The sequence below is a fragment of the Gavialis gangeticus genome, unplaced genomic scaffold, assembly GCF_001723915.1.
Source record: "Gavialis gangeticus isolate Ggan-Ray unplaced genomic scaffold, GavGan_comp1, whole genome shotgun sequence".
NCBI lineage: Eukaryota > Metazoa > Chordata > Crocodylia > Gavialidae > Gavialis > Gavialis gangeticus.
Genome location: NW_017728980.1, coordinates 5,933,136 through 5,946,756, shown reverse-complemented (window position 1 = coordinate 5,946,756; position 13,621 = coordinate 5,933,136). Strand labels below are relative to the sequence as shown.

Sequence of the window (13,621 nt, the reverse complement as noted above, 5' to 3'; positions counted from 1 at the left end):
TATATATATATATATATATTAATGCTGCCCCCACCTTTAAAAGCCACAACTAAGAACCCAAGGACTGAAGTGTGTCACGGAGAGCGCACTTCCCCCATGCTGCAAGTGTTAGGGCCTTACTACATCTGTGGATGTGATAAGCATGTACCGTCACCACTCAAGTTGTACTACTTCTATAGATAATTTATTAAGCAGGGGACTGCAGTCTTCCTGGCCATCCACAGGGCACCTTTCACCAAATTCCAATTCATACACATTTTGAGAGAGACCAGGAAAAATACAGCAAGTAGAGTGCAATGCTAAAAAAAACCCAAACAATCCCAATGTTGCAACACCCTCACAGAGGTGCAAGCAGTATTAACAATGACTCAGTACCTTCAGTACCGTGGTGAATTAATTGCTGACTAGGATTCAAATACAGACCAGTGTAGAATTGCAGCACAAAACAAAACTAGTATTTTAAATAAGAGGTCTTACCTCTACTGTCACCTGTCAAATATTGCAGGGCAGGTAAAACCAGCTCTGACCAGTTAGGGGCAAAGGAGAACCAGCTATTTAAGGTACTGGCTGGGGATGATTGCCAATCCAAGACTTTATCCTCAAGCTGTAAATAAAAGAAGTGAATTCACAGCATCTTTCAAGCAAGCTGTAAAAGGTTTTACTATAATAAATAATAAATGGCAGAGGTAGAAATCACAAGGAAGCAGAAAAATATGAACAGCAGAGTTTTGCAGAGACACACATAGAAAGAACATATTTTAGACAGCAAAAGCTGAAAAGGGGAAGCTTTAACATCAAAATTAGTCTTAACGTGTGGAAGAAACAAGCTTATTGATAAGAGATTGACAGGAAGAAGGGTGGGAGAGAAGATCTAGAGTTAAATGGCTCAACATTTGTTTTGAATAGCATGCTCAACTTGCCTGAGATTACAAACCATTACAAACTTATGAGAGTATTCACTTAACAAGACTTATACACATGATTCTAGGGAACCACTCTGGTAATGAAATCACTGATACTCATAACTAGCAGAGAATTCCAGTTCTTGACTGGTAAACTCCAAATCTGCTACGCCTAGAAAGGTCTGTAGAAGAACAGGGAGTGAGTGGATTCTTACCACAGAGAGACTAGCAGGTCCTTCTATAAGCAGGATCTCCAGAAGGAGAGAAAAAAAGCTAGAAGAGATTTCATTTACTCCAAGGCATGGCTTGATGTCTTCAAGAGGTCTGAAAGTAAGGGAACACAACCAATATAAGTTGAACAGCCACAAATGAGAATCAACACTATATAATTACAGCAGTCTTCCCACACCATCCTTCACAGAACAGAGGCAAGCAACCTCCAGGGTATTACCTAAAAATACCATCCACACCTGGACAGGGACATAAGCTCATAATAGGACACAGCTCTGACTTCCCCAGTTGTGGTTAAATGAGCTGAGTGTGACTAAATGCTGGTTCGAAGCAACATATTCCATAGCCTTGCCAATGTACCTCAAACCTGAGCTGCAGTACCTGTCGCCATTACTATCTTGAAAAGTGCACAGGGTTATGCCAATATACCTCACCCAATTTAGTGACCCACAATACCACCTCATTTTAGCAGCTTTGCGAGTAGATTAATTAAAAATACTACTAGCTCAATTTATCAAGTGGGTTCCTCATGTTTCAGGCGTATAGTATCAGGAATTTGATGAACTTGACCACCACGGGTTTCAATGTCTGATCTTCATTCACAATTTTCAACCAAGTTGCAAAAAATCATGGAGAATTATTTCTGACAATAAAAGAGATCAGAGGGTTTTCCTTTCCATTGACAGATCTCTTTAAACAGAATGGCTTAAAAAAGGACTGATTATACACCATCTCCACTTGCTCTTACGCATGTAATGTACCACAGCCTGGACAAGTGGTGACTTTAAAAGAACCTTAATGAAGTTAATAGTGAGTGCAAGACCTTCACCCATTTCTATGTCTGTAACACACACAGAACCTTCCTTGGAACCACTTACTCTTCTTTAACAGATGGCAGAGGGGGAGGGGACAGGTCCTGAGATATTGGTGGGATTCCCTCAGCATTGCTAAGGGAGTCAGCCAAATCTTCCACCTCAGATTTAATCACCTTCAGCTTCTTTTTCTTCTTTTCTTCTTTTTCTTTCACCTTCTTCTTGAGAGTTGCAAGGTCAAACAAGGCTTTAGATAAAAGTACAAAAAAGTCAATAAGGACAAATGCAAAGTCCTGCACTTAGGAAGGAGCAATCCCGTGGACCAGTACAGGCTGGGAACCAACTGGCTAAGCAGCAGCTCCACAGAAAAGGACCAGGGGATTACAGGGGACAATATCCTGAATATGAGCCAAGTGTGCCCTTGTTGCCAAGAAGGCTAATGGCATGCTGGGCTGCATTAGTAGGAGTGCTGCCAACAGATCTAGGGAAGTGATTCTTCCTTTCTATTCAGCGCTCGTGAGGCAACATCTGGGGTACTGTGCCCATTTTTGGCCCCCACTACAGAAAGGATGGGGACAAATTGGAGGGAGTCCAGCAGAGGGCAACAAAAATGGTTAAGGGGATGGGGCACCTGACTTCTGCAGAGAGGTCAAGAGAACTGGGCTTATTAAGTCTGGAGGAGAGAAGACAGAGGGGAATTACTAGCAGTCTCCAACTCCCTGAACGGTGGTTCCAAAGACAATGGAGCTAGAACTTATTGTCCTCAGTGGTGGCAGATGACAAAACAAAGAACAATGCTCCCAAGTTGCAAGAAGGGAAAGTTAGGTTAGATATTACGAAAAGCTCTCAGGAGGAGGATAGTACAACACTGGAACAGGTTACCCAGAGAGGCTGTGGACTCTCCATCCTTGGAGGTTTTTAAGACTTGGCAACAAACACAGTGGTTTATGTGATTCTCTGAATTAGTAAGGATCCCATGGAATATCCTGTTTCTTAATTTATTGCAGTTGACTAGAAAAAGACTTTTTGGTCAGAAAATGGGATATTTAAAAATAGATGCTATACCAGATTGGATTGGCTGACATATTTACTTAGACTCATACTGCTTTGATCTTCAGCCTTTTACAAAGGGATGGTATATGGCACCTACATTACATTACAGTAATTCGCTAGCCTCCCAGATATTTGTTAACTTAAGATTATTTCCAAGAAGAAAATTATTTCAGACCCAGATCAATAGTTACGTTGATTTTTGCTCAAGTTTTAAAGTGCTTACTCTTGCAGCTTCTTCAGTTGTGATATAAGGTGACAGACAACCATTCTCTTCTTCCCTAGAGAACTACAGCTACAAACAGCCCCAGGGGCACACTTCCCACAACAATACTACACCTAAAACACGCACCTGCCAGGGAACCCTTCCTGCCAGCATTCACATGGGTCATGATGTCATCAAGAGTCAGGTCTCCTGTCATTAGATCAGGGTGGTCCTAAAAAGGAAATAGGGAAAAATAAACAGACGTAGGAGATAAAAAGCAGTGCTAGGATACAGAAGGTGCTACAGAAGTCAGAGCCTGAAATTCCTAAAATCTATCTATGATTTTCCTCCAAAACTCAATTTACTGCAGATAAACTATGCAAAAACTTAACTCTAGAAGTCTAGAATCAGCATTTAGTTTTTTCATAACATAAGACTACTGAGTTCCAGAAGATTTATGCAAGAACCAAAAGAGACAAAAAGTAACTATCCCATTTGCTGTTAACTGTGGGGCACAATAAAGATTAAAACATGTGCCATAAAAAATGACAGTCACTCTGCCAGCCGAAGCTGCCAGCTGACAGACGGTCTAAACACAACACAGGTAAATCCCCAACCCTAAGCTCCCGAGGGTCTTACAGGATGACGTTTCCGTTTCTCATGATGCTTCTTCAACATCATCTTCAGGTCACTCTCCCCGAGTTCTATTTTATCTGTGATGAAAAATTCAAAGACTATTACTACTAGCATTCCTTGTCAATCCATTATTACAGTAAACTAAAAAGCTTTTTTTTATCCATCCACATCTTCCATAATCCTCAGACTGCAAGAGTTCAACTCTCCTCAAAAGCTTCAAGATTCAAGCTGTGACCCACACCAGATCAAGTAGGGAACACTGAATACACTTTCTTCTATGAGCCATCTAACTTTACTTGGTTGCATGTGTACAGGTTGCCGGCCTTGGCCATTTTCAAGGGGCCTAGGCCAAGCTGCAGAAATGTTGCCAAGCAGAAGGCCCCAAAAGCCTGTTTCTGTGTGACCCTAGTGTGAACCTTTGCAGATGTGACAAAAGCTTGGTCAGCAAAATAAAGGAGGCCAAACACAAAAAAGTACAAGGCCTGAAAGGAGATAAGGGAAGACCATACGTTAAATAATCCATATATACAATATCAGAGCTTTATCTTAAAATATTAAACACTAGTGATTGATGTAACCAAATATATTGTTATTCTGCTATAATAGATATATTTTAGTTAAAATGCTTAGATAATTTGTAAAAACAAAAAAAGCCTTGTCAGAGAAGACCATAAACTAAGGTAAAGAAGAACCAGACCAGAGTTGAGCAGCACTCCACAGTGAGGAAGGGAAGGTGATAAGAAACCCTCCCTCTGTCTTTCCCAAGAATATAAATCCTAACTGACACCTTCTAAGTCCACAAAAGATCTGGCTTAGTCCTGTTCCAAAAGTTTCAGTGAAACAAAGACATTTAAATAAAACCAATCAGAGATCATTTATTAGAATCAACCATCTATAACTATTGGGCATAGGCTGGAGGAAAATTTGGAGAACGCAGCAAGTTCAAGACAACCTGCTGCTTATCTGCGTGCCACCCACCCCGTGCTTTCCATGTTTCCCCAGCTGGTATAGGTGAGAATCTACGTTGTACTGTCATGGGTAACCAGACAGACTTTGGGATAAATGTTTTTTTATGTTCTAAAGCGCAAGTAAAAGGTTGGGCTGTAAATCTGTTTCTGCCTCTCATCAGTAACCTACCCACAAGGTTACCTCTAATCTGGGTAACAGGGTGAAAGAGGAGTCTGCAGATTGGATAGCTGGAGGATGACCTCCTACAATAGTAATAACATTCAACCTCCATTATGCATTGACCATTAAAGTAAAAAAATAAAGGTAGTACAATTAGGTTTTTTTGTTTTGTTTTAGGAGTTTTTTTACCACCAAAAAGAGGAGAAAGAGAACTTTGTGTTAAAAGAGTAATTTTCCACAACAAAATACCGGCCTTTAAAGAAAGAAGAGCTAGATATCTCATGAATTAGGAAAGTAATCATTACAAAACTTCACATCCATTACATGACTGACAATGCTTGACTCTTTAGAAGGTCTACAATGAACCCACACCTGCAGGAGCTGCTGCAGGCAGCCCCACATCCTAGCTCAGTTCTCACCTGATGTTTTCATGTCTTGCGTTGATAACGTGGGGGTCATTCTGAGTGGAACTGCTGGACTTGGGCAACGGGCTGGGGAATTTGGAAGCCAGGAACTCAGATCTGATAGAAGAAAAAAAAGTTAAATTCAACCCCATTTCACTCTGTTCTCCAGAACTAGACAGAACTAAGCCAAAAGAACATGACTCATTTCTCTGAAAAACAAGAAATGTGATTCATTACATCTCAACACAATTAAGTGCATGAGGATCAGCTTCTGCAAGCTTCTCTACCTATGCTCACAGAAACTGTCAATTTTATGTGGAAGTCCAGGTGATAATCTTTGTGATATAATTACCTGAAGACTATAATAACCTACCAGTGGAAAACTCTATTTTCATTTTTGTGACTTCTCTGAACCATTCACTCTGCCCCAAAGAGCAGGTTATCAGAAGGGTCTTATAACAGACATTTTGATTCAAGGAAGTTAGATGCCAAGAGAAACCCAGAAAGGCACTCTTTCTTGGTTTGGTCTCTAAGTAAGGGAAGTTTTCAACTACTTGCACAAAATGTTCTAGCACGCCCACAGCCCAATCTGTCACACTAGTCCTAGAACACAATGAACATTACCTTCTTCATCAGAGGATAAAGTAGCATCTCCACACTCCTCCTTTATCTCCCTCAAAACCTTTAAGTAGCGCCGATGTGTCCGTCTATCCCGTTCTTCTGGGCCACGTGCAGGTGCTGGATGCTTCTTCTTAAGGGTCATATCAGGCCCTCCTTTCCTAGCCAGGTCCAGCAAATACTGAAAGAAGACAGATACACCACTGGAAGACTATGGATACAGAACCCAATTCTGTAGGGAATGTAACTAACTTACATTCAAACCACACTACCCATTTAGTTTGACAAAGAAGTAAATGTTCAACATCCATGTGAAATTATTAGGATCTGCCCTAATTCTTTAGATGCTGAACCTTACTGTGGACAAACCCTGAGCATACAGACAGCTCTAAGAAGCAGGCCAGCAGTTAATAAGAGGCAGTCAAATAACTGATTTGTATTCTTCATTCCCCCATTTCCACTATCCCTTATTCTCACTCCAAATGATCCACTTTATCAAGAACTGCCTACTCATTGTCCCGAAACACAACCGAGAACATGGACTCCAAATACCAGTTTTACATAAAAGATATGGGGACAAAAATGGGCCTCCAGAGAAAAATGACACTGGTTTAGGCATTAGAATAAAAAAGTGCTACACACAAACCCTACCTTCCAACTCCTATTTCACTCCCTCATGAATAGTATAAAGGTCAAGATCATCCTTTCTGTAAGTGGAGAGCCTCATTCTCCCTGGCTCTCCAGCTGTAACTGCAGTGACTTTCAAGGCATGTAGCCCAGTAATTCACTACTTTCAGCCCCTTTCCTCCCCTGTGATTCTGGGCCTGAGGGAGTAGTGCAAAAGTAGCCACAAGGTATTCTGCCTGGCCTTGACCCTCCATCACAGCTGTTTACATCACCTGGCACAGCAGAGACTGAAGAGATGCCAACTGATCCTAACCAGCTTCAGGTCCATCTGCCCCACACCCACCGACTGCTGGGGTCACAGGATGGAGTGGGCAGGGTCACCATGAAAACCAGGCTGGGACCCCTGTGGGTAGAGAATGCTTAGCTGGACAGGTAGGAAGGGGCCATGGGTAGGCAGGCAGTGGCATCCAGGAGGCACAGGTGGGTGGCGCTAGGTAGTAACAGCATGGGGCTGGGGTCCAGGCCCAGGGCAGAGCTGCGATCTGCTCCCTGCACATCCCCCCTTTGACAGGTACCTGCAAATCCTAGCCCTGGCCTCTCCCGTCTGCCCTGCTCCTAGACATTGCTGCCCACCTGCCCGAGGCCCTAGCCCATTTGCCTGGCCAAGCGTGCCCTGCCGATGAGGGTCCTGGGCCAGTCTCCATGGAAACCCCACCTGCCTGCCTGCCCACTCCATCTGGCACCATTGGCAGTGGGTGCAGGGCAGATGGGCCAGGGTGCCAGCACACAGCAGCAGCCAAAAGGAGCCACTGCAGGCCAGATGGAATCACTTGGTGGGCTGGATCCAGCCTTCAGGCTGTATTTTGCCTGCCTCTTGCAGAGATCAAAGGAAGGAGCCTCTCATATAGCAGTGTATGAATGGACCTTTCAGAAGTCCAGACCTGCACTGTATCCAGCAGCCAGAAACATTCTGCACTCCTAGCTCAACACTTTTACTGCATGTCAAACATCACATAAACTCTGCCTTCTAAGGCAGCTTCTCTAAGAAACAGAGAAGCTTTATCAGCCCCTGAAATTACTTGATATCCTAAGATTAAAAGCTCAGGACTCACATAATTAAGAGCTGTGCAAGAAGGGGTAGCTAAAAGCAACAGCATGTGTGAAGGCCCAATTACAAATAAATGGCTTATTTGGAAACCAGGCCCTCTTCTTTCACCTACTGCAAGCCTAGTATATGAGCTTGACTGCATATCCTGCTACAGCAGGGGTGGGCAAAATGTGGCCTGGGGGCCAGACGTGGCCCACCAGGACATTCTATCCGGCCTGTGGAGCCCCTAAAAATTTATCTGTCCCTGGCTGCCTATCATGCAGCCCTCGATGGCTTGCCAAAACTCAGTAAGCGGCCCTTCGCCCAAAATAATTGCCTGCCCCTGCGCTACCGGGTAAATCACCTGTAATATCCAAAAGCTATTAGATTTTCTTATTATGTTTACCACAAGCTGCAGGAAAAACTGAGAACCTTGGACTCAACCTTAACATAAGAAAAGCTTTCTAGTTAGTCTTTAACTATGTGACCAGCCAACTTTGCAAGCTAAGTTTAGGTAGGCAATACTGCTATATTAAAGAAGGTTAGCAGATAAACACAACCTATGTTCTTTGCATTCCAAATTCAATGTCTTTAAAAGCCAAAATACCACAATTAAAATGAAAGGAGAAAGGACTAACAGTTACATCAGAACAAAGTCAGTACTAATGGTTCATTAGTACAGGAAAACCATCAGCACAGAAAGTCAGGAAAATGATTCTATTCCAGTTTTGCTGCTTTCCATCTGATGCTGCAGAAATCTGGCAAACTGATGGTCAACTAGCTGTAAAACAGTACAGTGTAAGAGTACTGAATTAATGGGAAGGTGGGGAGGAAAGAGAGGGCAAAACTGCTTATAGTTTGTAAACAAAATCCTGAGGGGTAAGTGTGTAAGAGATATATGGTTAGTTTCAGAATAAGATACTCAATACCTGTGAAACTGTCCAAAATCCTTTCAGTAAAAGATTGAAAATAAGAACTGCAGTATTCTTTTTTAAAACCAGCTGAAAAACCAGCTAGACAAGCCCATACTGAATCCTTTAATCTCAGACAAACATACCCGCTTATCCTGTTCTTCATATAACGCATCAAGCTTATCACCGCACCCTGCAGGCACTTACGTTGCGGGAGGCAAGGATCTGCTTGAGCAACCGGTAGAAGTACTGCTGCTGGGAGCTCAGGTAGCGCTTGTATTGGGACTTGAAACAGAGTTGCCTGTATTTCACAACTTCAGGATTAAAATGTCCATCTGCAGAAAAGAATAAATGCTCAGATGCGAGTGAAGAAGAGGGTTTTTTTAAAAGCAAAAATTAAAATGTTGTGATATATTTTTGCTTCCTAACTAATCCAGATACTATGGTAGCTCTTGCCAAACTGAGGAACGAATTACAGTATTAAAGAGTAGATTTCTCAGGAGTGGTAATCAGATATGCAGCCTCACTGTTCTAGGTCAGCAAATCAAGGATTTGTTGCTATGATACAGCATCCTCTGAGAAATAAGTTGAGGTCTCAACAGAGTGGCATAAAAATCACAGAAACAGAACAATTGCCACTGACTGAACTCCTTTCTGACTGTCTTAGAAAAGAGGTCAAAGACCAAAGTTTCATCTTTTCCTGCATGAGTCCTACTTAAATGTGAAGAATGCTGCAAAGCAGCATGTGGGGCTGTCCATTCTGTACCAAATGCGCAGATGAAGAGCGCTTCAGGCAGTTGATTTTCACCCTGGAAGCCTACACCAGCAATACATCCAATTAAAAACAAAGTTAAAAGTCGGCTGACCGCTGACCCCGGAAGAGTTTCTGCGCAATGTGCAATGGATTTCCAAAGCGGAAGTTCTCTCCACTGAAAAGGGATGAGATGAGTTTGTTCTGGTGTTCAGCATTATTTTCAGGGAAATGAGGCAGGAACTTTTTCAGGTGGTCGCGCTGTGAATCTGTAAGCACCTCCTGCCATGTAGATAAGCTGACAACTTCAAAAAAGATCTCAGGCTAAAAAAACAAAACAAAACAAAACAAAAACGAAACATAAATGAAGCAGAATGCCTCCGAGCATCCTTAACAAATGTGAATCCCTCAAGGCATTTTAACTACAGTTAAAGATGACAAGACAACAGGCATAGGATGTGGAAAGTAGTAGGAATAAAGACACTAAAAGGTGAGCAAATTAAATGATTTCAGTCATGAGGCCATGAGACAGAGAAAAATCAGTTATTACACAAAGAGCAGTTTCAAGGGTAGATTTGTAAAGGGAACAAGTTATTAAGTTGATTTACACAAAGAGCAAACTAAAAAATAAGTCGTTTGCTAAAAAACACCCTTTTTCAATAGGGAATACAATACCCAAAAATATTATCACTTCTTTACTCCTTACTGTTTCACAGAGATAAAGTAAAAGTATTTATTTATTTTCCAAGGGTGTTGAGAACATTATTTGTCAAGGACTTCGGAAGTAAACAGTGCTCTTAGTACCACTCACATCCTCTAAAAGGTCCTCCGGCAGGCTAACTCTTGTTGCACCCAGCATACAGTCCTCCATGATTCGTGCACCATTTCCTTCCCCACATGGTCCTAGCTCCAAAGGGTCTGTCAGCATATGATCCAGAGAATCCATTCTTCACTCTTCTTTATGACCCTGAATGAAACAAAACAAAACAAAACAAAACAAACAAACATCACACAACCACCCCATCTATTGCCATCATCTAATCTAACAATGAAGCCCACACATCTCTGATGCAACTGATGCTGAATTATTCTTTTAGAACATGCATTTAACAAAATGGGTACATAAAACTGGGTAGTCAACCAATTATACTGAATGGGTAATTGTGCTCCGCCAATGCACTAGCAGTGGTAAATTCAACAATACACAAAAAATACAGGAAGCTACCACTTTCAGTTGAGATGTGCAAGTGCCCAGACCTGAGGTGTACATGAAGAATCTCAGGGAAACAGAAACGGACACTAGCTGATTAATACTGATAGCTCTAAAATGTTCTTACTTATATCACTTCCACGTTACATCATTTTCATTTTTAATGTAGCTTGTATTTTGTTGTCATTAAACTCTAGTAATAAGACTGGGCTGGTGAATGTCAGTTTGATTTCAGCAATGCAATACTAGAATGAAATACAGCTGAGGAATGTTTAAATCCAAATTAAAAACATGTTCTCATACAGAAAGTAGTATGCGGGTTTGAATTCAAAAGTCTTTTACGTTAAATTCACTCTGACAATATGACTCATGCTTAAAGTCTCACAACACTTCCAACAGGATTTCTAAACAATTGCCTAGACAAAAATCGGTTTTATTTATTTATCAAGAGAGTAAAACTTGCAGGCAATGCAAACCAAAAAGGGCAAAAACTTCCCAGGAATGGGGCTTCAAAGAGTAAACATATAAAAAACATCCTGGAAATAAACAGTATTTCCCATTACGCGTCATAGACTATACTTCAAGCTACAGATCTGCTAGGATGAGCAAGTCTGACAATAAATACCAGGTTTTCTAAAATTTCTAAACCTGGCGACAGTAAATAAAACTTCCTATACTACGCGTGTACATACAACCAGACATGCACATGGATGCACATAAAACCAGACACTCGCACACATAACCGGACACGTGTGTACACACAAACATGCGGCTGGGCTGCTGGGCCGCAGGACAAAGTCCAACCAATGATGCCTTGGGCTCAATGCAGCCCCTGTGCTTCCCTGGGGAGCTGGAGTTCAGGCTGCAGTGCAGTCCACCGAGGCCCCAGCCCAGGGCCCACCCATCAACTAGCTGCAGGGACAGTGCTAGAGGAGACTTGGGGGGGGGGCTATAGCCACTTTCCGACCTCCCCCATAGCCACTGCTCTCAGCAGTGTTGCTGGTGCCAGCCCCCTAAAGCTGAGCCTGCAAAGGTGCAGCGCTCCTTGGTGGGTGGGCTGGGCTCAGAAGTGGGGCAGGCAGCAGCAGCCCGGGAGGTAATGGAGAGGTGGATACGGGGAGGGGGACTAAGGTGAATTTTGCGGTGGCCACAGCCCCCTCTTAGGGCCATCCCTGTGGGCTCCAGACCCCAGCTAGGTTTTGTGTCAGTTTCTGCTGTGTGCACCCCTCTAGGCAGAAAGTAGAGGAGGGGCCCAAGGCAGAGCAACCCTAGGCCCCTTCCCTGCCATCCACCCTGAGGTGCCGGGGCTCGGGACTCTGGGATCAGCTCTGTGCTGGCAGTGACTACAACACATGCCTCAGGGCACAAGGCGGGACAGCGCAGCCGTGGCCCCTCCACCGCCATCTACCAGGAGGCATGCATGCGCGTGGCCAAGCCAGCTGGGAGCAGTCCTGCACAACCCCTGCCTGAGCCCCAGCCCCTGGAGGGGAGCTGAGGGTGGGCAAGGCTGGGGCCCAGGTAGGCTGGGGCAGCCACAGCAGCTGTTCCTGGGGTCCAGAAGGTTTCCCACAGCTAGGCCCTTGTACCAGGGGCGGCTCAGCCCCACTCACAGTGTACATGGCACGCAGGGAGGCCGAGCCCAGAGTCGGGAGCCCCCCAGACCCAGCATCCTGCTCTGGCCAGACAGCATCCCCTCCTGGGCAAGCTGGCTGCAGCCCATCCCCATGGAGCTGTGCAGGCCAGACCGGGCCCCACCTCAGGTGCTGTTGGGTGCCCCTGCCTGCCAGCCCACTGTGGCCAGAGGCTGCAGAGCCCCAGGGCAGCCACACTTCCCGCCCAGGCCTTGCCTTCCCAAGGGGCCAGCAGAGCTGACCTACCTGCAGCGCCTCCCCCTGCACCTACTTCTCCCCACGCCGCCCAGACCCTGCCCCGAGTGCCTGGCCCTGAGACCCAGGTGCTGCCCCTGCCCAGGTGGGACTCCCACAGCTACCCCCGGAGACCAGGCTGGGCTGGAGGGCGCAGCCCGGGGCCACAGACAGCAGTCTTAAGAGAGCCTGGAGCAGCAACTTAAACATGTGTGTTTTAAAACAATTTCCTTGCGTGCCTCCTGGCATGCCAGGGAAAATGTCTCCACGTGCCACTAATGACATGTGTGCCATGGGTTGCCAATCCCCAACCCACGGGGCTGCGTCTACACTTGAGACTATGACACGCTGTCTACATACAGCCAGCTGCTAAGCAGCGCCGGGCCTGCCTATGAGGGGCTGCACGTGGGACCGCGGCCCAAGTCTTAACATGGGAATCGACCAAAATTAATTAATCTCTCACACGTTTACTGAAAAACGGCTACACTGATCTCACCTCACCCACAATGTAGCAGGGGTTGATCCAGCATCTTTCAGTTGAAAAGCACCCCTTAGAAACAAAGTGGATTCGGAGCAGGGAGTCAATACCTTTGGCAGGAAACACGGCCCCTGTCATCAGACGCTGACAGCATTAAAAGCCAGGAGCGAGGGCCAGCACCACGGCGGGCTCAGACTGACTGCCCCTGCAAGCAAGCACGAGACGTTGGACCTGGATACACAACAACAGGAGGGAAGAGGTGAAAGGCAGCTACAGACTCCTCTCTCTGTCTCTCAACTGAACTGTGACCCCATGGAGATTTCCGGTCCTATAACGATACTGCTGTGAGCCCGGTTCACGCAGACCCCGAGTTTCAGCTGGGTGGGGGGGCAGCACTTGTCCCAGTGCAGAGGAGCTAAGGGACGTGCCTGGGGTCCGGCAAGAAGTCGGTATCAGAGGAGAACTCCCCCAGCCCAAATGATCGTTCAGGGGCGGGTGCCCCATGAGGGCCCGGCCCGGCCCGGCCCGGCGCCCCGTATTGGGCTCGGGGCAGGCCCAGGGCTCGGTCAGTGCCAGATCCTCCCCCAACACGGGGCCGCTCCACAGCCCGGTCCCCCCCCTCACCGCTCCGCGCGCCAGGTCCAGGCCGCGACAGCTCCTTCCGCTTCCCCGGGGAGGGGGCACAGCGCATGCGCATCCCGACGGC

At 45.3% G+C, this 13,621-nt stretch overlaps 1 protein-coding gene across 2 annotated transcripts in view; it reads right to left on the bottom strand.

Moving 5' to 3' along the window:
- Positions 1–13,118, bottom strand: part of NFRKB (nuclear factor related to kappaB binding protein) — a 38,141-nt gene extending 25,023 nt beyond the window's left edge. For both annotated transcript variants that reach the window (XM_019509355.1, XM_019509363.1), the window contains exons 1-11: positions 13,026–13,118; positions 10,174–10,329; positions 9,485–9,686; positions 8,819–8,946; positions 5,993–6,167; positions 5,384–5,485; positions 3,840–3,913; positions 3,348–3,432; positions 2,012–2,192; positions 1,118–1,226; positions 478–604 (exon numbers count right to left, since the gene is read on the bottom strand). In XM_019509355.1, coding sequence (XP_019364900.1) covers positions 478–604; positions 1,118–1,226; positions 2,012–2,192; positions 3,348–3,432; positions 3,840–3,913; positions 5,384–5,485; positions 5,993–6,167; positions 8,819–8,946; positions 9,485–9,686; positions 10,174–10,308 — 1,318 coding nt within the window. In that variant the 5' untranslated portion in view covers positions 10,309–10,329; positions 13,026–13,118. The remainder of the gene's footprint in view (positions 1–477; positions 605–1,117; positions 1,227–2,011; positions 2,193–3,347; positions 3,433–3,839; positions 3,914–5,383; positions 5,486–5,992; positions 6,168–8,818; positions 8,947–9,484; positions 9,687–10,173; positions 10,330–13,025) is intronic.
- Between the last annotated feature and the right edge of the window lie 503 nt (positions 13,119–13,621).